At 33.9% G+C, this 24619-nt stretch overlaps 1 protein-coding gene across 3 annotated transcripts in view; it reads left to right on the top strand.

Moving 5' to 3' along the window:
- The window catches only part of GABRB2 (gamma-aminobutyric acid type A receptor subunit beta2), a 237480-nt gene that overhangs the window by 187782 nt on the left and 25079 nt on the right, over positions 1-24619 (top strand). For 2 of the 3 annotated variants that reach the window (XM_060634932.3, XM_060634933.3), the window contains exons 7-10: positions 4545-4682; positions 6417-6569; positions 9942-10186; positions 15267-15380. In XM_060634932.3, coding sequence (XP_060490915.1) covers positions 4545-4682; positions 6417-6569; positions 9942-10186; positions 15267-15380 — 650 coding nt within the window. The remainder of the gene's footprint in view (positions 1-4544; positions 4683-6416; positions 6570-9941; positions 10187-15266; positions 15381-24619) is intronic. The other variant, XM_060634934.3, reaches the window with a different exon arrangement.

Raw genomic sequence — 24619 nt, 5'->3', positions numbered from 1 at the left:
ATTGGAGAACACAGTTTAAATAAACAACAAGAGAACAATAGGTCTCTTTAATTTCTCACTAGGAAAAAAAAATGGTGGCATTTATAATCCATTTCTTCTAAATGTTCTCATCAGCCCTCACTGTTTAATATCTTGGTATAGGTTCATATTTCTTGCACAGTAAAAATATTTCATCTGAAATGAAATATTTACTTAGTAGATAACAAAATAGACAAGTAGACTGACACTAAAGAGAGAAAAAAACTTTTTTAAATGCCATGTTATGTAATAAGATAATGTCACAATTGTGAGAACACATTCATTTATTATGTGAATGTGTTTAACGTGATAATTTTGCTCCTTAGATCTCATGTAGTACATATTTTTATCAGTATATGACAGTCATTCACATACATAGATTTTTAAATGTATTTGTTTATCTGTCCTGATCAGAAACTTTAACATTTTGTACAATTTTAATTCCTTCAGGTAGATTCCAGTGAAGTTATATTTTGGTTTATTTATAGTCCATCTGAGTTTATGTGGGTTATGTTTTTAATGATAATAATACAATATAATTTAATGACTCAGTTTCTGGAATCCCATGAATAAAATATAAAAGATGAATTTAATTTGCAAGACATTAATGAGAAGTTTCAGTGCATCTCCTCCTGATATCTTTTAAAAGATATCTAATTATTTCTCACTCATTATTGTTATGAAAGCTGTAAAAGTCAGGTCATACATATTTGCATATGTTTTCTTTTATTTTTAATCACTTTGAGACACTGTTAAATATTCCTTCAGAGAAGTTTTTTTTTTTTAAAGAAGAGGAAGAAAAAGAAAAATAAATAAAACTAGGTCTGCTTTCAGTTTATCCTACACAGTATATTGAGCTGGATTTGGAACTTGACCATCCTGGCACAGTCATAAACTGTTGGTCTTTGGTCTTTAGAAATCGGTGATGCAAGAGCATACATTTGCTTTCCATTGGCAGCATTCCATACTCGGTTAACCCAAAATGAAGTCAAGAGGATCGCAGTTTTTAAGACCAGCAGTAACTAAGAAGTATTACAAATATGCTGCTCCATTATGTCAGATTCCAAAATGTTTGACATCAAAATAAACTTCCAATGTTTCATTTTCGATTTACAAACACACCAGAGGGTGTGTCATTGGACACCCAAGTTTCTCATTGTGTAAATGTGTTCAAGTGTTCATAAAATAGAAGCCAGGTGACATGCAACGAAATATGAGTTTTTAATTCATTTAAAATAATTCTTATTTGAAAAGAAACTATTAGCTAACCTTTTTGAGCATTATCTATCAGGTACTGCTCTAAGCATTTTGTAAGTAACAACTCGCTTTTCCTGCATAACAACTCTATGAGGTAGCTTTTATTGTTGTTATTGTTTATTGTTACAATTTACAGATTAAGAAATGAAGAACAGAGAAAGGTTAAGCAATTTGCTGAGCTATTACATAAGGGTAAATACATAATAAAGAACCTTTGGATTTTTCTTAAGGGCTGTGTTATCTTTGGGTGGCTTTTTTTTTATTCACTCAGAAGATATTTATCTAATACAACTATGTGCCAGGTACTCTATAAGGAGCAAGAAACAGAGGTATAGACATGATGAATACCTCCACAATGCCAAGCATCTGGATAAGCAACCATCACCCAAATCCACACATGTGTTAAATAAATATTTTACTAATTCAACAATATATCCCAAGTGCCTCTCCTCTGCCAGGAATTATCTAGTAAACACATGTCAGATAGCTGGCATTTTGACAAAAATCTATATTTCATGATAATATTTCTACTTATTAAACAACTGTGAGGCATTGCCTATATAATTATTGAAATGCCATAGATATTCCCATGCCTCTGCCCACAGAGAGCTTCTGTGAGAAGATTTGTAGCAGTGGACGAGAGAAGATAAAAACTGAGGAAAGGAAGCTGGAGAACCAGAAACACACTCTTTACTAATTTAGACTTAGTTCTTATTGAAAATGTAAGAGTTGACTTTACTCCCATTCTCGTTTGAAAATGGCAGCATTTGACAATTTTTTTTCCCTAGAAAACGATGGCCTTCTTGTTTCATAAATACCTTCTTTCATGTTTATGTACCACAAATCCAATTTACAATGTCATGAGCTGAGCTGAAGCTGGAAGGAAGCTCAATCAACTGAGCCAGGTGCCCTCTTTTGTTATTTAACGCTGGTTTGGCCAAGATGGGATTGTCATTGATTAAATAATTTCATGACTGAGAGCTGTGTGCAAATAACCAATGAGAAACGGGATTATATTCGAGATGAAGTCCTGGACTATGAGGATTCCCATGGCCATATTAAGAAAGTTGCAATCACAGATAAAAGCACTTGTTGTTTGGGACAGACACCTCAGTTCTTAGGATTAGATAGAGAATATTAATGGGGCAGACTAATGGAGAAAGAGAAGAATATTTTTACTGTGCCTTTCACTTTGTACCTGGACTCCCCTTCTTAAAATTATGAATAATTTGCTTTTAAATCAAAGTTTCATGCAAAGAAAGACATTCTCTAACAAAATAAGTGGCTTTAAATGATAACATGCTAAGAAAAATGTTGGTGGTGTATAATCTATTAAATATCCACAATTTTTTTTAAGTAGGCTCCATGCCCAATGTGGGGCTTGAACTCACCACCATGAGATCAAGAGTCAGATACTCTACCCACTGAGCCAGCCAGGCACCCTGACGATTGTGATTACAATGTACTTTATGATGTTTGCAAGTAAACAGGCCTTTTTGAAAATCATTAGCTATTATCTAAAGGCCTATAGTTATGGAACCAGAAGTTCAAGTTCTCATTGACTCTTTACAAAAATCTGTATTTCTGCATCAGATAAAGATGGTTGCTCTTATGAGTAAAGAAGAATGCAGACTTCTAGAAAAGTTAAGACATTGTGTGAGCTGTGCTATGGTTGATGTAGATTCTCGAATTGAGAGCACTGTAATTCTTTGAAAAATAATCCATTTCTACTCTTGGAAATTTGACTTGCTTTCTTTGGAAGAAATGTGATTTAATGAAAATTATCAGAGCTAAGAATGAAAGGACTGATATTCTAGTCCTGTATAACACTAACTAGTCACATGTCAAAAAGCAAAAAGAACTTAAGTCACATGTCAAAAAGAATTTAAGCAACCTTTTTAACTAGTTTTTTATTTTTGGGTTTATTTTTTATTTTTTGTTTGTGTTTTGTTTTTGTTTGTTTTGTTTTGCTTTTTGCTTTAAATTGGGGAGCAATATCTGACCTGCCTACTTCTTAGACTTGTAAAAATTCAGCTCTCTGGATGCAAAAGTTCTTTTAAGAAATATGATATACAAATACAATTTATGCTCTGCAGGTGAGATATTGGGGTGGGTATGTTTGTAAAATATTAAGATTTAATGGAGTTCATTGCATGCTTCTCTGTATAGTTCTGTTAATAATCTAATAGGTGTTGGGGCGCCTGGGTGGTTCAGTCGGTTAAGCGGCCGACTTCGGCTCGGGTCATGATCTCGCGGTCCGTGAGTTTGAGCCCCGTGTCGGGCTCTGTGCTGACAGCTCAGAGCCTGGAGCCTGTTTCGGATTCTGTGTCTCCCTCTCTCTGACCCTCCCCCATTCATGCTCTGTCTCTCTGTCTCAAAAATAAATAAATAAACATTAAAAAAAATTAAAAAAATAATAATAATCTAATAGGTGTTTATTCATTGCAGTTAGACATATGCTTACTCACCAAGATATGTGTGCTTATTCTATTCTGCCTCGTGGATTGAAAGTATCATTATAACAGAGGACTTGTTTTTATTATACAGACTTCTATCCCCAGCAACTGTACACTCATGAGCATAGTAGGTGCTCAAGAAAGAATTATTGAGAAAGTGGAAACAAACCTCCTAAATGCACTGTGCCTTTTATAGTGCACATAATACATTTGTATTTACTTTTAAAACTATTAGAATTACTCCTGTTTGGGGTTATTTGGTCAGGGGTAGCTTTTTGGAATTTAGATATGCTGCAAAATCAAATTTGGAGATCATGTCTATGAATATTTAAAAAATGATGACTCAATTCCTTATAATCTCTTCTGACTTGAAACCCAAATATATTGTAATTCAAAACTTTTATATGGGGGGGGGGTTGATAGCATTCAATACTGCACTGATAAGTTAAATGATATTTACTTTCTCTTTCGTTTTCTATTAGAGTACCATCCAGGGTCATGTAATAATGTGATAGTGTTTTAGAAAATGAGTGCAAGTTAGAACTATATGCTACCTCTTACTTGCAAGCTGTTAATTTTGCTAAACCTTCATCGCCTCATGTGGGCCTAATTATACTCCCCTCATGAGACTGTTGTGGAAAGTAAATGTGGTAATATACTTCAGGTGCTTAGCGTGATACCTAACACATAATAGCCTTTAGCTGTGGCTGTTATCATTAATATAGTTCATCTTGTAAACAAGTACTCTTTGTTTTATTTGTTTTTTATTTTGTGTATCTGTGTGTGTGTGTGTGTATGTGCTTCCTTTTACAGATGGATATACCACCGATGACATTGAGTTTTACTGGCGTGGGGATGATAACGCAGTAACAGGAGTGACAAAGATTGAACTTCCACAGTTCTCTATCGTGGATTACAAACTTATCACCAAGAAGGTTGTTTTTTCCACAGGTGTGTATCAGGGAAGAGGGTTAAGGCAAAAGGGGCTTCAGCATATTTTGTCAAAAGCATTCACTTATATCACAACTGGGTCCCAGGAAAAGATGACTGGAAGATTTGGATCTGCTGCAAACCTCCAGTTCCCCATCAAAGGGCCCATTGCTCATTTGGGGTTCATGCAGCTATTTCCCAGAAGGCACCCCCACAAAGCTGAGAGGGTTACCTCTGTGCCTCTCATCTACCGAAGACTGGACTAATTGTCGGAGACAGAATACAGAAAGAGAATGACGTTGGTCAGAGTTGTTTGCCCGAGCTTTATACAACTTACAGAACTGATCCTACTCTTGAAAAATACAGGGAAGAGACGGTTCACTCACGCCTGACCGATGAAATTCTCTAGAGGCAATAGAATAGAATTCCACATTATCCTCAAAGGTTAAAAATTTCTTTATGGAGCCTTACCTCCTGTTTTAGAGCTAAAAGCCCTTCCAGATGTTGAGATTATCCTGATGCTTTCACCATTCTTACTCTTCTAGCATTGAGGTTTTTGGTTGTCAAACTTGGTTTCACCAGCACAGAATTTTAGCAAAAAAGGTTAGGAAAGTAATACTTTGCTGCATAAGGGAAAAAAACATTAAGGGGAAAAACAGTAAACCCACAGGAATATTTCTTTTTTATGTTTTTCTTATTGGAATGAATTCCCCAGGCACAAAAAGAGCTAGTACTGTAACTATACATTTTTAATTACCCTTCTGCCTTTCCCTGCAAACTACTTCAAGTAAGAGTTGTATGACTTCGTAAGAATATAACATAGCCTTAGCTTTAAAAAACAAACAACAGAAACTTTTCCTAAATTGGAGGTCCCTGAATCCCTGAGACACTAGAAATGAGTTCATATCTAAAATATTCTTACTTTAATATTACAACACTTAACTTGAGCCCAAGAAGGCTAGGCAAGACTTTCTTTCAATTATTAATAATGTCACCCCTAACACACACGATTCATCAATGTGACTTTTTGACATTCTACCACGATGTTCAGTTACATATTTTGTTTAAAGAGTAATTTCCTGGATCATCACAATCAAAGGATTTAGCCTCAGGAATATGATCCTTTAGTTTTATCTCCCAAAAATATTCTTTGGAAACACTGATTCTCCACCTTTGGATGAGTCAGGCACCCCTTTAGAACTTTGAAGGAATCAGTGGAATTAGCAAACATATATAATCCATACATGTGAAAACCTTCACACAATTTTAGGGAGTTGCTGTATACCTGAAGCTTGCCATTGATCCCAGATGTGCAGTGAATTCTGGGGCTTGTGAAGAGATTTCTAAAATATGATCAGAGTGTACAGCCTTATTTCTTATATAAAAAAATAAAAACAAAACATCTTACAGGATGGTCTTGTTGAGGAACAACTGAGGGGGAACAAAGGGACTGTACCAAACTGTCTTGTTTTCATAGTTGTAGAGAATGAGTATCCTTGATCCAGTGCAGGAGCCTGAGCAGGGAAGAGCTGGAATTCTTTTAATTACTCATGACTATGGGTGTACTCAACACCAAGTAACTTTTGCTAATTAAAAGACCAGTGTTCCTATACTACTTTTTCAGGAGCAAGTGCCCTTCATCAGGAGCTAAAGTTGAATTTAGGGAAGATTTACAAACTTATTTATGGGCCTTGAAAGAAAAGTATCCTATAAATATTGATTGATAATTATGATATTCTAAAATTGCCTTTCTAGGTTCCTATCCCAGATTGTCCCTCAGCTTTAAGCTTAAGAGAAACATTGGTTACTTTATTCTGCAAACATACATGCCTTCCATCCTGATCACTATCCTCTCCTGGGTCTCCTTCTGGATTAATTATGATGCATCAGCTGCAAGAGTGGCATTAGGTAGGCCATTTTCTAACTGCCTGTGGGGCTTGACTCTGTGTGTGCACACGTGTATGCATGTGTGTGTATGCGCATGCATGTTCATTCATACACTTTTCTTAGCCTGGTATTTGTAATGCATGATAAGACTGGGCTATGCACATTACAAGAATTTGGCTGTGAAACTTTGGGTTATCTGATTCAGCATTAAATCAATTAAATACAAATTAAAACTCTTTCATGTCAAAATTAGCTAACCATATAGCAGTTGGTAATGAAATTAGTCCTGTCAATTTTTTTATTTTTATTGACGCATAGTTTGTGTAGTATCACTTGATAATTTTTCAATTTGCATACTGTGCTTCCTTATCTGGAAAGAGCTCCCTTCCATCTTTTTTTTTTTTTTTTTTTTTTTTCTGAGCAGGAGACAAGGAAGTATATTATGTAACTAACAGATAAGCAAAAAGACTTCTAAAGTCTTATTAAGATTTTGGAGTAGCAGGATAGAGGGCAGAAGACAAAGTAAGATGGCTGGGAACTCATCCATAGCATCGTTTATCTTATGCTTGATTTTTTTTCTATATGATGCCAGAGGAAGAGAATATATTATATTTCATGAACATTTTTATGTTACTAACTCCAGATAATAGTAAAGTATGATTATTTTACACAATTTTTATTATTTTGAGTTCTGACTAATCCCTTTAAAATGTTGGACTGTTACCTTCTCCACCATGAGATCTCAATTCAATCATCACTTCCTGAGAGAAGTCATTCATTTTTTTCATTCAACAAGTATTTGTTGAACACCTACTATGTGCCAAACATGCTAGATGCTGGAGATAAAGTAGTTCCCTTCTGGAAGTTTTGTGCTAGCAGTAAAAGGACAATAAATTTATTTTACTTATAATGTGAACTAGGTAATACAGTACGTCTATAGAGGGAATAAGCAAGGTGAGGGCAGTTGGGTATGCCAGGAGGAACAGTTTATAATAATCATTGTAAAGTTCATCCAGAAATTATTAATGGAACAAAAACTTCATGAAGATAAAGAGTCACTTAAATGTCTGGATGGGAATATTCTAGCCTATTACAAATACCCTGAGGTAGGAAAGTGCCAAGGATATTAATGAGGTAGCCAGTGAGGTGAATGCGAGAGTGAGTTCAGGAGTCAAGATGATGTTGGGGACAAGGGACTAAAAGATTATGAAGCAGTTCCAGAACCATGATAAAGACCTTGCTTTTATTCTGAGTGAAATTTCAGAGCCATCGAGGAAAGAAGTGACATGATTTGATTTCAGATTGAAAGGGATAAATTTGACTGCTGTGTTGAGATTAGATTGTGGTCGTTCAAGGATGGAAGGGAGAAGTAATGACCTCCTGGACTGAGTCCAGTCCTCTGTGATAACTTCTCTTAAAATACAGAGAACTTCCCTTTGTAGACCAACTGTAGTTATAATTTATATTTATTTGGTTTGTGATGTCCTTTTTCTTCATGGTACTGAAAGAAACATTGAAGAAAGGTCCATATATAATTTTGCTTCCATTATATCTGTGATATCTTACACAATGAATGGTGTTCAGTAAATATTTGCTGAATAAAGTAATGAATGGAATTTGTAAATATCTTATTATTCCAAAGTGAAAATCTACTGTTAATTTTATAATTTTATGTCATTACAGGAAAAATAAATAATTCACTTTTTAAAAGAAATTTGTAAAACATCTTTTGATAGAGTAATTTATTACTTGGTCAGAGATATCTTAAAATGAGATTGAGATGGATAGCAAAATTAGCATTGTCAGTTTTATAATATACGTGTACAGGGTAATCTGCAGTTGAAATAATGAAATGAAAAGTGAAACTGGGAAATGTTTTAAATGACTGATATTATAGAGAAAATACGAAAACTCTAAGACACCTAGACCTAAAGCAAGAACAGTTTTTCTGGCCATGCTCAGAATCAGATGCACAGATTTATTTTTTCTGAAGTTGTTTTATGAGCATGTAGAAAAACAAGACAAAAATTATGATCTTTATAGAGAGATAAAATTAAATCAGAAGACTTACATTCCCAAAATATCATAGAAATGAAACTTTTGGGATGTGTTATTGGGTAGTGGTTAAGGACACAGCTTTCTGAGTCGGAGAGACAGCCATTCAAATGTTGATTAAACAACTTCTCATCTGTGTGATCTTGATCTCTGGGCTGTTTTCACATCACTATTTTGCTACAAATGTGGACCTTATCACACTCAGGACTCTGGACTCCCAGTGCTTTTGTCCGGCATATGTTTTTTATCCCTCCAATTATAGAGGGAAACTACTCTTCACTGTTGAAGATGACCACTCAGTGAGATGAACAATTATAACCTGAGCCAGTATGCCATTTCCCATAAAGAATCTCATAATGCTTCCAGGTTACTTATCTGTGCATTACATGCCTCATTGACCAATCCAGAAACATGAGGGCTAGATACCTGCTCCTCTGCTACCCGTCATCTCCAGCTTCCAAATTTTTATAATCATTTGCCCATACCATCTGTATAATGCAGTCACTGATTTCAATACTATTTTGATTATTTTGATTCATTTCCTCTTTATCACTTAGATTATTCTGAGAAACTATTAGCTGGTATTCCATTTTCCTGTCTTGTATCTTTTCCCTCTGTCCTTCACACTACTACAAGAATGATTGTCCTAAACACAATTTGTCCCTATGTCTCCCTGCTTGAAGCTGGTCAGTGGCCCCACCTCACCTTCATTTTAAGTTCAGACTCCCCATTAGGGCCTGTATATACAGCTCTGCATTATGCAGCCTTACTTAATTTTCACTCTCCTCACCATGCTTACTGTCATATCCTATAATGTACCCACATTGACTTTCTTGAGATGCGTTTGATGGACTGTGTACTTTCAACCCCCCCTCAAAGCACTCTTTATAAAAGCTCTCTCTACCTTCACTTTTGACCTCCAGTCCTTTGTTACTTGGGTATCTCCCACTCATCCTTCAGTACTCAGCTCCACAGTCTCCATTTCCTGACCTCTCTCCTGCTGCATCACAAGGCTCAACCAGAGTCTTCTCCGTATCCTTGATGCTCACCCTACACACGTGTCTACCATGACATTTAATTTACATCTCTAGCCTACCACTAGATATATAACTATAAATATATAAATATAAATAAAGGAAATGCTTCAAAATGATTAATGTTACTATGAATTAATGATTTAAATGTGTCTCCAGGGCCTATCACAGGGCAGGTATGTACCATTAAGCTATTTTGTGGCATGTATGAATGAGTAAAAGAGCACAATTAGCCTTTCCAAATATGATGAAATCAGCAAGGAAACAGGAACATTACTAATCTAACTCTTGTCATTTTTTTCAGGAATTACAACTGTCCTTACAATGACTACGATCAATACCCACTTGCGGGAGACTCTCCCTAAAATCCCCTATGTGAAGGCCATTGACATGTACCTGATGGGGTGCTTTGTCTTTGTTTTCATGGCCCTTCTGGAATATGCTTTGGTCAACTACATCTTTTTTGGGAGGGGACCCCAACGCCAAAAGAAAGCAGCTGAGAAAGCTGCTAGTGCCAACAATGAGAAGATGCGCCTGGATGTCAACAAGGTAAATTCAGAGGGCAAGCCCTCCTTGATTCTTAAACTCGTAGAAGAATGCCAGCAATATAGGCTAATGGCCTTGTTTAACAAATGAGGAAACCAAGGCCCAGGGAAGAGAATGGGTAATTTTTCCAAAATCACAATGTTAATTAGTGACGGAGGCACAATTATGGCCAAAACTTATGTTACATTTGGATGCCCTTTACCTTAACACTAGGGTTGCCCAAACCATAGTCATCGGAGAACTACCTTTGTGAATTTTTTCATATATGAGTATAATATGTACTATTTTATACCTTATGTGCATTTACTCACTTTAAGTTTTTTAAAAAGGAAATTTTGTATCACTTAAATCAGTATTACTTGCCGGAAGATAATCTTAAGTAATAAACATAAAACTATTGAAATGAATTCTAGGCTACACTAGATGAAGACTCTGGGCCTGAGCCTGTTCTCTTTGATTTAAAAGGGAGATAGACAAGTGCAGAGATATATTAAAGATCCACCAGCAATAAATGAAGGCTTTCTCTTTGAAGTCATCAGAAGGATAAAAAGAGAAGTGGAGGGTAAAAAAAAAATAATTTTCTCCTTAAGTGACAGATAATTACTTAATGCCTTGCACATGTACCACTTAAAGTCACTGAAGCATGTGACTGTAAGAGACCACCATCTTGCTTGTTACACATAATCAAAGAACAATTTCCATGTGGTTGTAAATGCTATTTAATCTATAAGGCAATGATTCTCAACCTTGGGTGCCCAATCGAATGACTGGGAGAGCATTAACAAATACTGAAGCCTGGATTCCTTTCCCAGAAATTCTTATTTGAATGTGCTGGAGTATGCCTGGGTATCATAATTTTTAAAATATTCTTCAAACGTTTTGCTAATTTGCAGCCAAGATTTAGAATCTTCATTTAGAGGTTTTTGACAGCAGTCCCAATGGATCCAACCCTCTTCACTACCCAAATGTTACTTCACCTGGCTTCCTCTATCAAACTTTCTGCATTAAACAGAATATTTATATATGTATTTTCCCATAGCCCAAATTTAAATCCTTCAATATAGACCAAAAAACAAGGCCTTATTTTAATATCTGCCATAAACAGTGTTTATAAAGTAGTGCATAGTGTTGAATTTAATAAATAGCTCATAGTAATGAAACTAGGAAAACAGTAATACTTTTAAACTATCTGGTATTATTAACCAGATCAATCATTATTTAATTGACACTTTAATATTTCTGACTTCAATTGAATTCCAAGGATAGCACATCACAAATAATCTCTACAGTTAAGTTTTATTTGGAGCAAACCCAATGAAAGCTTTAACTCACTAATGTTTTCAAATATCCATAGGTCTCTTTCTCTCTCTCTCTCTCTCGCTCTCGCTCTCACTCTCTCTGTCTCTTTTGGACTATTCTCTAATCAAAGGCACTTCTTTGCCGGGAGTTGATATTTGTAAAGATGCAAATTTTAAGTATGGCCCTTGATGGCTAATGACCCATGGGTCTAGAAAATTGTCAATTTCTTTACAGTGCCTGATGTTTCACTTACTAGAATCTGTCAATAGGTTCTCTCTCAGGCTGTGAAAGAAAAGAATGCTTTTAAAAACCATTTTATGATTTTTATGATATAGTAGCTTCAGTTAAATAAATAAGTTAATAAATAACACTATCTCATAGGACTGCAATTTGAACTGAATCTAAATCAATTGCCCTAATGAAAAGCTGACCTAATAAGATAACATCTGATCCTTTTTACTTTCATCTACCCTATTTTTTTTCATGCCAGTTTGCATTTAAATGATGAATTTAAGAGCCAGAGAGTGGCAGTTTTATAGCAAACTGAACCTGGAGAGCTTCAGAGAGTTTTAAGTTCAATGTACTGAGCTGGAGGTAGAAAATGGCTCACTGAGCGAGTACCCCACAGTGGCTGAAGTTGGACCCACAATTCAGAGCATAGAATATCAGAGAACAAAAATGATATCAGAGTTCTTTGAGTACAGTGGTTCTTTTTTTTAATTTTTTTATGTTTATTAATTTTGAGAGAGAGAGACAGACAGAGCATGAGTGGGGTAGGGGCAGAGAGAGAGGGAAATACAGAATCTGAAGCAAGCTTCGGGCTCTGAGCAGTCAGCATAGATCCCAATGCAGAGCTCGAATCCACAAACCATAAGATCATGACCTGAACCAAAGTTGGATGCTTAACTGACTGAGCCACCCAGGTGCCCTTAGTGCAATGGTTCCTAAAACTCAGGCAGTTTTTCCCCCAGAGGATCTTTGGCAATGTCTGTAGATATTTTTTGGATTGTCAAAACCGGGAGGTGGGGATTAGCACTGGTATCTAGTGAATAGAGGCCAAGAATGCTGGCAAACATCTTTCTGCTCAGTGAACAGCCTCCTCCTAACAGAGAACTATCTAGTCCCAAATGTCGATATTGCTGAGCTTAAAAACCCTAGTCTAATCCAATCCTCTAGTTTCAAACACAAGAAACTGAAGCCCAGTAAAAATATAAGATGCTTGTTCTATTCTTACAGTTCTTTAAAAAAAATTTTTTTAATGTTTGTTTATTTTTGAGACAGAGAGAGAGAGAAAGAGAGCGAGGGGGGGAGAAGTAGAGAGAAATAGAGACACAGAATCTGAAGCAGGGTCCAGGCTCTGAGCTGTCAGCACAGAGTCCAGTGTGGGGCTCAAACTCACAAACCGTGAGATCACGACCTGAGCCAAAGACAGACACTTTACTGACTGAGCCACCTAAGTGCTCTGTGTTCTTATAGCTCTTAAACACAAGTGGTTTCTCCACCTTCTTTAATCAAAATGTGTAATATCAAGACATCATAAGTTCTAATTTACCATGACAGTTCTAAACCTGATTTTGGAGTCAGTTTCAGTATTTACTGTCTATTTACAGTTGTGTGACAATAGGTAATAAATAAGCAAGAAACTGGCCCTTCAGTTTCTTCATCTATAAAATGGGGTTAATTCTTCTCTGATAGGCTATTATGAAGATTATTTGTGATAATGTAAAGAGAGGATGGATAACATAGTCCTTAATACATGTTAAACACTCAGTAAGTGGTAAATACTAATAAAATATTAAAATATTATAAGTGATAGGAATTATTACTCTTTAAAGTAAATTTATAGCTTCCAGTTGTATCACCAATGCTTGTTCATGTATTTTACACTGTAAATACAGAGCATATAGGGTCCAATCCCATTCCTAAAAGATGATACTATCTATAGAGTTTAAGTCAATGCAAGGAAATCATTTTTCAACAGGTATTGGCTGTAAAATCTATGGCAAACCAACTACAAACTTTATCATTTATCAGGCCTGAATACTTAGAGGCATCTTGATTTGATTAAAACAAAAAAAGTGACCATCCTACATTTCAGACTCCCGTGGTTTTTTTTTCAACCTAACATGAAAGGTTGGAGGAGATCTACATAGGGCTCTGATTGCACATCACTTTCTTTTGTGTTGGCATCATGAATAATGCCACTCTATTTCTTATCAAGAATGTCCATTCTTTTCAACTGTAATTTTACTTTTTTATTTTTTTTCATTTCTTTCTTTCTTTTTTTTCCCAAAGCTGGGGAACATATAATCAACTAAGTATTGTTGGATGCTCTGGAAAAATCAGTCACCAGGAGAGGGATTGACCTTTTCAGCTTCCATTGAAGGTTTCCTAGAGAAAGAAGCAGCATGGCAGATCATCTAAAGTGATTTTTAAATTGTGCTCTGTCCTGAGGTCAGGGAGGGATGAAAATGGGAAGCCTAGGCAGGTGGGAGCCCACCGTTACCTCAATGACATATGTCCACATTTTTCCACTCTCTTCTCTGTATTGGTTTCCTGCAGTTTTTAATTTAATAAGAGTATATACAGCTCTTAGAGCAATTCTTTCCTGCCATTTAATTCATTTAATTGATGTAAAAACTAAGGCTCTTAAGGAGAGTAAAATATCCAAGGTTGCATAACAAAGCTAACACAATTTCTGAGACTTGATCTCATCTGGATTTTCCAGTTTGTATCTAGTGTACATTCTGCTATGCTAACAATTACAAAAAATATTTAACAGTTCATTCTACATTATTCCATATATTCAATTCAGTTGACTTCACTGGGGGAGGTGGGGGGGAAACACCTGTTTGCACATGAGAGTTCATAGTCCACAAGTACTATCATGGACATTGTCTCCATGTAACAATTTAAGTTGTAAAATACAAAGAATTTTAAATAAACCTCAGACCAGCAAGAGGGTTACTGAATATGTTTCCCAAGTGTCTTATGGAGTTTTTAATTAAAAAAAAAATATATATATATATATATATATAAATCTAGTGTTAGGAGAGTGCTTCTTATTTATCCCTTTGCATTCTTCTATTTGTGTGTTTGTGTATGTGTATGTGTGTATATGTGTTTCCTTATAGAATTTGCTCTTGATTAATTTCCCTTACTTTTCTTACGTTCTCTTCAAGTTTTCAACTCTCTTTTCTTCCCTTTAAGCTTTATGTTGTTCATTGTTTATTTTGTTGCCAATAAGTGTGTGTGTGTGTGTGTATGTATATATATATATATATATATAACTAAATTCTAATATATATAGATATGTATATATATAGATATGTATATATATTAGAATTTAGTTACTCCTGCCTTTTCACCACCTTGACTTTTACATATCTAAAAAGCCTCCAATGTCTTTATTGCATTAAGAGACCCACAACTACCAATTTTCCAAATAAAACTGTGCCCAGAAGATCTCCATTTGGGGAACATTCTTTATCCTGCATTTATGGGTGTTGTGAGTCTCTGTGTTGCCTTTATCCATTGTGCCTAATTTTTTTTTGTTATGCAAAGCCACTAAAATCTTTTAAATCTATTTATTTCCAGTGGTTGGAATTATATATATATTTTAATGATAGATTAAAAAAATACAACTAATTCAAAATCCTCTCTGTTAACATCGGTCTTTCTAAAGACCAGTAGCATTTATCTATATCCAATTTACTTTAACCACAAATCCTAATCTAGTGGCATCAGTCTACTTAATTAGCACATTCTCTACTTTGTCTTCCAGATTTTTTATAAAGATATTAAACAAAATGGGACCCAATATCGATCCTTGTGGGACCCAACTGGAAACCTCTCCCCAACTAGACGGACTACCAATTACGATTTCTCTCTGTATACGGTTAGATAGCCAGTTTTTAATCCATTTATTTGTATTTCTGTTGGGGCCAATTTGTTTAGCTGTTCCCTGTAAAATAATGTATGGGGTCTTTGCAGATAACCTATGGACTTATATCCACAGAGACTTGGAAATAAGTTAAATGTTTTCATGAAACCCTAATGGGGTTTTCCGGTTTCTTCTTTTTTTAATATAACTGTGATGAGCCTAAGCTTCATTGTTCCACTCAGTCATTATTATTGTGCTAGAGAGAGAAACCAAGTACATCATATTTTGAGATTCATTTTCATTTGTATTGAGAAGATAGAATGTCATTATATACTATGTCATTTCTTAGTTTTCTTGTTGTGTTTATTTGGATGAATGGAATAGGTAGTGAATTATACATTCCTTCTATTAGTTGGATCAGAATTTAGGAGCCTATATTTTCTGTCCTAGATTATTAATTTATGTCTGGGAATGTTATGTTTGCATCAAGTCCTTGTTGCTTTATTGTTACGTATTTTACAAATAACTATTACCTTGGTGGATTCAGCACTATTTTAATGATAAATAAAAGGTAATACCTGAGGTTGTTCCTTATAATTCTTGACTTAAATGAACTCTAAAGAAAACATTTTTTTGGCTAATACTTAAAGTTCAGTTTTTGAATCCTCATGTGTTTGCATTATTAATTGGCAAATTGTCATTCATACTGCCCTCTACATTGGAGGAGGAGGAGGAGGAGGAGAAGAATTGTCACCATTCTACTTTATCATCTACAACCTGTCCAACTCTTTTTTTTTTTTTTTTTGATTTCTGTTTCCTGGTGAGGCAGTGAATGACAATGAATGCTCCTGAATCTTTCCTATGAGGACTTGATGCTTGATGAGCTGTTACTGTATCTTCTGAGTATCATGTTCTTCCCTAATTTTACTGTTCTGACCCCAGGTTCCTTAATTCCAAATTATTATTGCCTTTGGGGTGGGAGAAAGGTATGGTTTATCTATTAAATTGCTACTCTGTTTTATTTTAAGCTTCCTTTTAACTTCATTACTTGTTGTGTTGTACACAGAACAGAGTTTGATAAATGGTATTAGGTAGATTCCAGGAGAAGAAATATTTGGAATTTTGCCATCACTAATTTAGTCCAATCCCCTAAACATCCAACCCCTACCATGTGTGTTGTCTTAGGCTATCTCATTTGTGTTATTGCTGTTCTTGTTTTTAACTCTAGCTAGTCTTGTTGAAATTGAACCAGACTGATTTGGTTGGGCAGTATTCTGGGTAGAGCACTAATCATTTAGAAGAAAACACCATTCAAATTTCGGTTTATGATGAAAACGATTGAAAAATGTATTTTGCAAAACCAAAATCAAACTATACTGCATGATTGTTATAGTGACTGGGTAAAGTTATGTGAAAATTCAGGAAAAGCCCCAGATCATGAGACTACTTTATAGAAAATTTGCCTCTTTGGTGCATTAAATTTTTCAGTTGATGACTTGAAAGAGTTAATGATACTCTCTGATACCATGATTTAGACACTCACTTGTCAAGAACTCTTTCCCAATTTCATAAAACATTATGTTAAAGAAAATGTTACATGATTTACATTGAAATATGAATCTTAATGTCTTCTGCTTGTACACATTTCTTTGTTGAGCGTGTCTTCACTATACCCTTTGAGTTCTCTTTTAATTTCAAACTTAGTATATGAAATAAGGATTGGTGTTCAAAAGTTTGAATGAGCCATTAAATCTGTAACCTGTAAAAACATCAAGATGTATGTGGCAATCCTCAGAAGCAGTAGGGTCCACTGGGAAAATGGTGGCTTTTAGAATCAGCCAGACCAAATTGGGGTCTCATTTAGGCATGGTCTTTTATGAACTGTTCGACCTTAGATATGTTTAACCTTTCCACCCTTCAAGTTCCTCAAATGAAAACTAAAACACACTACCTCATGAAGCTGCTGAGAGGATTAAATGACATAATTATATTAAGGGCCTCATCTGGGACCAGACCAAGAGCACTCAATAAATAGTTGCTGTTACTCGAGAGATGGTAGCAGAGAGTGCATCTCTCTCTCAATGTTTTTCTTTTTGTTTCTTAGTTTAGTCCTATTACTATTTTTCTAATTATAAAACTAATTCATGGTATTTTTTAATTTACAAAAGGCAATGAAAACCATCTGCACCTCCACACCCAGATATAATCACTGTTAACATTGCCTTTTATTTACAGGGAGTGACATACTTTTATATAAATAATTACGCTCTGCTATTGTGTATACTGCTAGTTTCCACTTGCCTTTTTATACCTTCAAGTATAAGTATACACCATTTCTAATAGTGACAAGATATTTTATTGATATATTTACCATAATTTATGTAATAAGCACCTATGGTTAGATATTTGCATTGTTTCTAAGTGGTTTTCCATTATAAGCAACTCTAAGCGTTCTACTGTGGACATGTTTGTACATCATTGATTCTTGATGTATTTCTTAAAATAGAATTTCTGGGTGAAAAAATGTATGTGCATTTAAAATGGTGATAGATATTTCCAAGTTGTTCCCCAGGAAAGTTCTGTCATAGCTCATATACCCACTAGCACCATATGAGTGTGTGGGAGTACACACACACACACACACACACACACACACACAGTCACCAAGCCCTTAAAAGGATAAAGAACCAGAAAAAACTGGTGCCTTTGTCCAATTGCAGACGTGTTAGAGAAGTGAACGCAGAAGAATCCAAAACCTGTGTGCAGTTTTTCTCCTCTCCATTCAAAAGCCATAGAGAATAAAACAGCAATAGAAAAACAAAACAAAAACAATCAACACTTAACTCAAGCTGAAGCTCTACAAAGAAACAGAGACCCATAAGCAGAGCCAATATTCATGCAAGCAGAATCCCGACAAATCTACCAAAGCTATGTTTGAACAAATAGGAAAACCCTGTAGAAAGGTCTACATCAAAATGAAACATCTGAACAAAGATACAGCATGGCAGCTGTGCAGGAAAACTACAAATGACTCTGTCTATGTCTGTTTAGTTAGGTAGAAAGAGAAAAGAACTTAGGTTACAAAAGACAGAATAATGACTCTAATTGGAAAAAAAAATACTTCAGGATAAATTAAAATTTCCATAACAAAAGTTTTTTTCTCACCCAAAATTGAAAGAGAATATGAAACAAAAGATCAAGGATGAAATGATAAACAAGATGCTAAGAGGTGATTTAAAAGGCAAAAATGAAGACAAAGTAATCTTTGTAGAAACTAGTAACTGAGTCTAAACAAGAGAATAAGTGTGGCAAAATATCAAGGCAGTGACACAGAGTTTAGGCTGGAGAAAATCATGCCAAATCATGCCAAATGGAGAGAAAAGAGATATAAAGATACAGACCACTTAGAAAAAACATAATAAATATATAAAACAGGCATAGCAGATTAAACATGCAGAATCATGATGCCAGTATAGAATGGAATAAAATGGATTAGAAAAAGTCTGATGTCAAAAATTATAATAATAATGAATACTTATTGGATGCCTTTTGTGTTCTTAGACACTTTACATATAGTATCTCATGACATAGTCTTTATTATTATCCTTTATTGCAGTAATTATAATTTTACAGATAAAGAACTAGGACCCAGAGAATCTAATTAACTTGCTTACAATTAGAAAGCTAAGAAATGGTTGAACAGAAAAGATGACTAGAGGCTACACTCTTATGCTAGACATTATATATTTATACATATATGCAATAAAATAAATCATTAGGCCCAAAGGGTATACTGGGTCCTAAGGTAAAAATCATATAATCTCATTACCACCCTATTATATCTTTCTGACATTACCAAACTTCCATTCAAAATAGTGAATGATCTACAAGGAAGGGGAAGAAAATTAGGTCTCAAACTATTCAACAGTAATATTAAATTTTGTAAAACAATGGAAAAATGTTACAGGGTTCTGAGGCGGAGACAAAGTAACCTGAGAATATTATTATTGATAGATAAAGGCAAAAAAGAAAAAGATATCCACCGTTTCCAAAGTTGTAGTGAATATAGCATCCACAAAACCTTGTTAAAAAAAAAAAAAAATTCTAGCCCCAATTAAAGGTAGTCCAAGTAAAGAACTCTAGAATAGGAAAAGGCAGTGTGCTAGCATTCAGAACTAAAGATAGCATGTCAACTTAAAGCTATACAGCTCCAGAAATTAAAGTCACAGAATAAAAAATAAGTGAATTATTTAAACTAGATACTAAACACTGTATAAAAAGAATAAACCATGGGGCACCTGGGTGGCTCAGTCGGTTGAGCGTCCGACTTCGGCCCAGGTCATGATCTCGCAGTCCATGGGTTCGAGCCCCGCATCAGGCTCTGTGCTGACAGCTCGGAGCCCGGAGCCTGTTTCAGATTCTGTGTCTCCCTCTCTCTCTGACTCTCCCCTGTTCATGCTCTGTCTCTCTCTGTCTCAAAAATAAATAAACATTAAAAAAAAATTTTTTTTTTAAAGAATAAACCAGAGTGTCTGTTGTTGAAGTGAGACAAAGTATTTGTTTTCTAATTCATAGCAAGGACTCAGTACCCTTTATCCTTAGAGTTTGTGAATCAAGAAGTTGAAGATTAAGAATATATTTAAAATTAACATAGGTTACTATGACCATGTTTCTGGAAGGATCCACCATAGATTGCCTACATTAGGGTCATCTGGGATGCTCACTTAAAATTTAGTAGATTCCACCTGAGACATTGGAAGTCAAAATCTTTAGTGGGAAAGCTGGGGAATCTGCATTTTTGTCTTTTAGATCTTTGTCCTATACACTGAAACAGGAAAGTTTGAGTATCAAGATAGTTAGGATAAAACAATCAAAAACTGACAATTAATCTATAAAAAAACCCTAGATAATAAGAAGGAAATAAAATGAAGATGCAGATAAGGTAGCTAATGCTACATGTCAGAAATAAGGATGAGGGCAACTTAAAAGCAAATTTAGAGCAGAAATTAAGATGATAGAATTAAGACCAAGCTTATCTTAACTGCTATAACTAGAGCACCTATCAACTTACCCATCAAAAGAGCAAGATTCTTAGATTTGATCAAGCAACTAAACCCAACAAAATGCTGTTTATTAGATACACTTCTAAAGCAAAAGTATTGAAAAATATTCTATGTAAAGTCACAGGCAAAACAAATGAGGCAAACCCAAGTCTGAGAATAACTGAATATTGAATATTATTACTATTTGGTAGTACCAAGTTATGACTGTTATGACATTATAAGGATGAATTGAAGGTAAAAAAAAACTATTGACTGAGAGATATTTTATAATAATTGCAATCCAAATTAAAGGTGTTATCAAAGATTAATAATTTATATATAATTCATAAAATTAAAATTGAAATAGCATCCAAATAAAGTGATAGGAAATAAAAAGAGAAAATGACAGAAACATTACCTAATATATTTAATAATGTTTATTAGTTGTATAACCACATTTTTATACAACTCATGGGCCAAATTACAATAAAAATTAATTTGAAGAACATCTAGGAACTAATAGCAATTTAAAATACTGCATAATGAATCCCAAGGGATGTGGTTAAAATAATTCACAGTGGGAAAGTTATAGGGTCAAGCAAATTTCTGGCAAGTAATTTTAAAAAGTGAATTAAATGTATAATTTAAGAAGTTAAAAAAAAAGATCAACAGTATATCCTAAAGAAGCAGAAGAAAGTAATTCATCTAGATCAATTATAAGTTAATAAAATAGAAAAGCAAAGTAAAAATGTACAAATAAATCAGTTCTTTTTTTAAAAAATTAAGTAAAATAGGGAAATAATTGATAAAGGAAAAGCTTATTAAAGAAGCAAAGAGGGAGCCAAAGTAGAAATTTTTAAAAGCATAACAATTGTTTTTTAGAAAGGCAAAATTAAAAGAAAATTATGCAAAGATCTTAGAAAATGTGGATAAAATACATGACATTCTTAGAAAGTATAAATTAGCAACACTAACCCTAGCAGGAAGAGAAAACAAAAACAGAGCAATTACCAAAGACAAAACTAAGAAAAGTGACAAAATAATGTAATCCTACTCTAAAAGATCATCTAGCCTAGAAGATTTCAACAATAAATCTTGTCGAACATTATAAGCCAATATCTCCACTGGTATTTAAACTCTTGGAGATCCTAGCAGAAAGAAGAAAAAAATTTTCAAATGATTTAGAAAGTAGCATAACATAAGTAAGGTGACAAAACCAAATCTAAAAAAAGCATAAGCGTAGGAAAAAAGCTATGGATTCACTTCATTAATGAATATCAGTGGAGGAAATAAATCTTTAAGTTAAGCTTTACTTAAATTTTCCTTTACCTAAAATTACTTAAAATTTATTTAAATTTTACCTTACAACATAACTATGAAATATAATTTCAAAATAAAATTATATTATTTACCATATATATATGTTAAAAAGGTGAAGTTTTTTTACCCTGTCAATAGATTATCAAGAGATATTTAAAGGTCCTGAATTCAGTATTCATTTTTTGGTTATAAATTTTAAAACCCTTAGGAAATTGAGAAATGATGGATATTTTCTTGCTATAGGTTTCTTAACTTCTCTTCATCTATCCAAACTTTCTCTCTTACATTTTGTCTTAGGATAGAACAGTAAAAGCAGGAACAAGAAATGGATGCTTACCATCACCACTGTTATTTAATTTTGCAAAAATTGTTAGTGAAATTACACGAGAGATAATAAGGAATTTTAGAAAAGGAGGAAAAAGAATTTCACTCTTAGCAAAAAAAGAAATTATTTTATTCTGGGAGGAGCTTTTAGAAACTATATGAAAATTTAGGGAAGTTTCTATAGCTTTTCTATATAAAGAATATATAAACAATAATATATATGTATATATATATTAGATATGATATTTATATATGTTATTTATATTTATACCTATAATGGAAGGAAAGAAAAAGAACCCTTTTACTAATAGTAAGATTTTGATAAAAGAAAACTTCATTTAAAATACCTTATTTTTTTAAAAAATAACATTTTAAGAGAATCAGTTTTTTCCAAAATATTCTATGAATTTAGTGTAATCTCGTTGGATGACAAAGGGCTTCATTTTGAATTTTAATTCTTTACTGTTTTGGTTTTTTTTTTAGAAGTTTAACACAGTAACTCTAAAGTTTATTTGAAAGAAAAAATATATATATAGAATCAGCAAAATGATGAAAAAAAATAAGAATAGTTCTACCAGAAGTTTAAATGAATTGTAAAACAAGAGTGATTAATATAGTAATGAATCAGTCCTATCTACATAAAGAGAATAGAAATTGACTTAGAAACATAATACACTAAATCCTTAATAAGAGTGTCATTTCATATCATTAGGAACATGTGAGTTATTTAATAAGTAGTGGTGAGTAATTAGATGACCATTTGGGAATACTGAAATGTAATACCATATATTTAACCCACCCCATCCTCCAAATTAAATTCTAGATAAATTGAAGAGCTAAATATTTTTTTAATGTTTGTTTATTTTTAAGAGAGGGAGATAGAGCTTGAGTTGGGGAGAGGCAGAGAGAGAGGGAGACCCAGAATCAGATACAGGCTCCAGGCTTTGTGTTGACAGCCCAGACATGGGGCTGGAACCAATGAACTGTGAGATCATGACCTGAACCAAAGTCAGACACTTAACTGACTGAGCCACCCAGGCGCTCCCAAGATCTAAATATTTTTTTAAAGAGGAAAAGATACATAAAAAGCAGAAAATCATGTATAAATATTTTAATAAACATGGGCAAAAACAGAAAATACAGAATCTAGAAGAGAATAATATATTTGAGCTTGTAAAAATGTTTAATTTCTATATTTTTCTTTTTCTCTTACCATTTTCTCTTACCATTCTTTTTTTCTTACCATTCTTATCAGGTAAAGCTTTTCTTTCCACGAGGAACATAATTTTTTTTTAATCTTCTTTCTAATTACATTTTTTAAAGCACATGGTTATTTTCATTTAATAATAGTTAAAAATAAGAAAAGTAGAAACCATTTGAATCCCACTTTTTTTCCTACGGGGGAAAAATACCCAATATTTTATAATCATTTTTTCATTTTTCATGTTTATACTTCTGTATGAACAGATTCCCTTTCTCATTCTCCCTTCAACAGTATTGATTGCTGATTGCTCTTCACTATTTATTAAGTGTATAGTCTTGTTTTAACATGAATTTCTCACATTTAAGAAATTTAGTAACTTTTCATATATTTATATGGTATTTGAATTGGCTTCCCTGTGAATTGACTATGGTTACTCTTATCCATTTCTCTGTTTTCAGTTTTCAGAGGTCCAAATACAATAAATATACTAACCACTTATTAGTATGTGCACTAAAGATATTTTCCCAAGCTGCCATTCATTCCATAAACAAGTTTTCAATTTTTAAATTGCCTAATTATTTGCACTTTTATAATTTCTGGGTTTTCTGGAATGGATAAAAATTCCTCTTCAAACTCTAGGTTAGGCATATGGTGTAATGAATTTTTATGAAAGCTATTTTTCTTTCCATTGTTAATTCATTGTTTCATGTTTTACATTTAATCCATCTTAAATAACATATTACTGTTAGTGAAAGAGAATGGTCAGCTTTATATTTTTCCAGGGGTAAAACCAATAGCACAAGCATTATTGTATTATTACATTTTGAAATCCATTTTCCCAGTGGTTACATTTAGAGAGTGGGACAGAATGATAGAAACACTTCCATTTTTCATTTAATGTCTTTCTGCAGTGTTTGAACTATTCTAATGAGTATATATTACTTTTAAAATTTAAGACACTGTGTGAATGTGTTTATGTATACATATTCCTACCTGTTTTGCCAGTATGATCCTATGGTCCTTTTACTACGTTCTCTCTAACACATACAGTTACACACACACACTCACTCACCATACCTACTCAACCCAAATACCACACACAAATACAATTCCTACTTTTCCCAGTGTTTCATATATATCACTTAACCAGAATAGCCCAATAACATATAAGTAGTACATGCTTATTTATAATAATTATTGCTTCTATTCTGTTCTAATAATTATTGCTGTCAGAAAGAAAAGGAAGGAAGGAAAGAGGGAAGAAAGCAGGGAATAGGGAGAGTGAGGGAAGAAGAGAGAAAGAGGGAGAGAATAGACTAGACTGAACAGTAACTAGTCTACGTTGGGAGCAGTCAATACCATGC

The sequence above is a fragment of the Panthera onca genome, chromosome A1 (assembly GCF_046562875.1).
Source record: "Panthera onca isolate mPanOnc1 chromosome A1, mPanOnc1 haplotype 2, whole genome shotgun sequence".
In the NCBI taxonomy this organism is placed as follows: domain Eukaryota; kingdom Metazoa; phylum Chordata; class Mammalia; order Carnivora; family Felidae; genus Panthera; species Panthera onca.
Note: the sequence above shows the minus strand (reverse complement) of the source record. Positions and strands in the feature narration are given on the sequence as shown.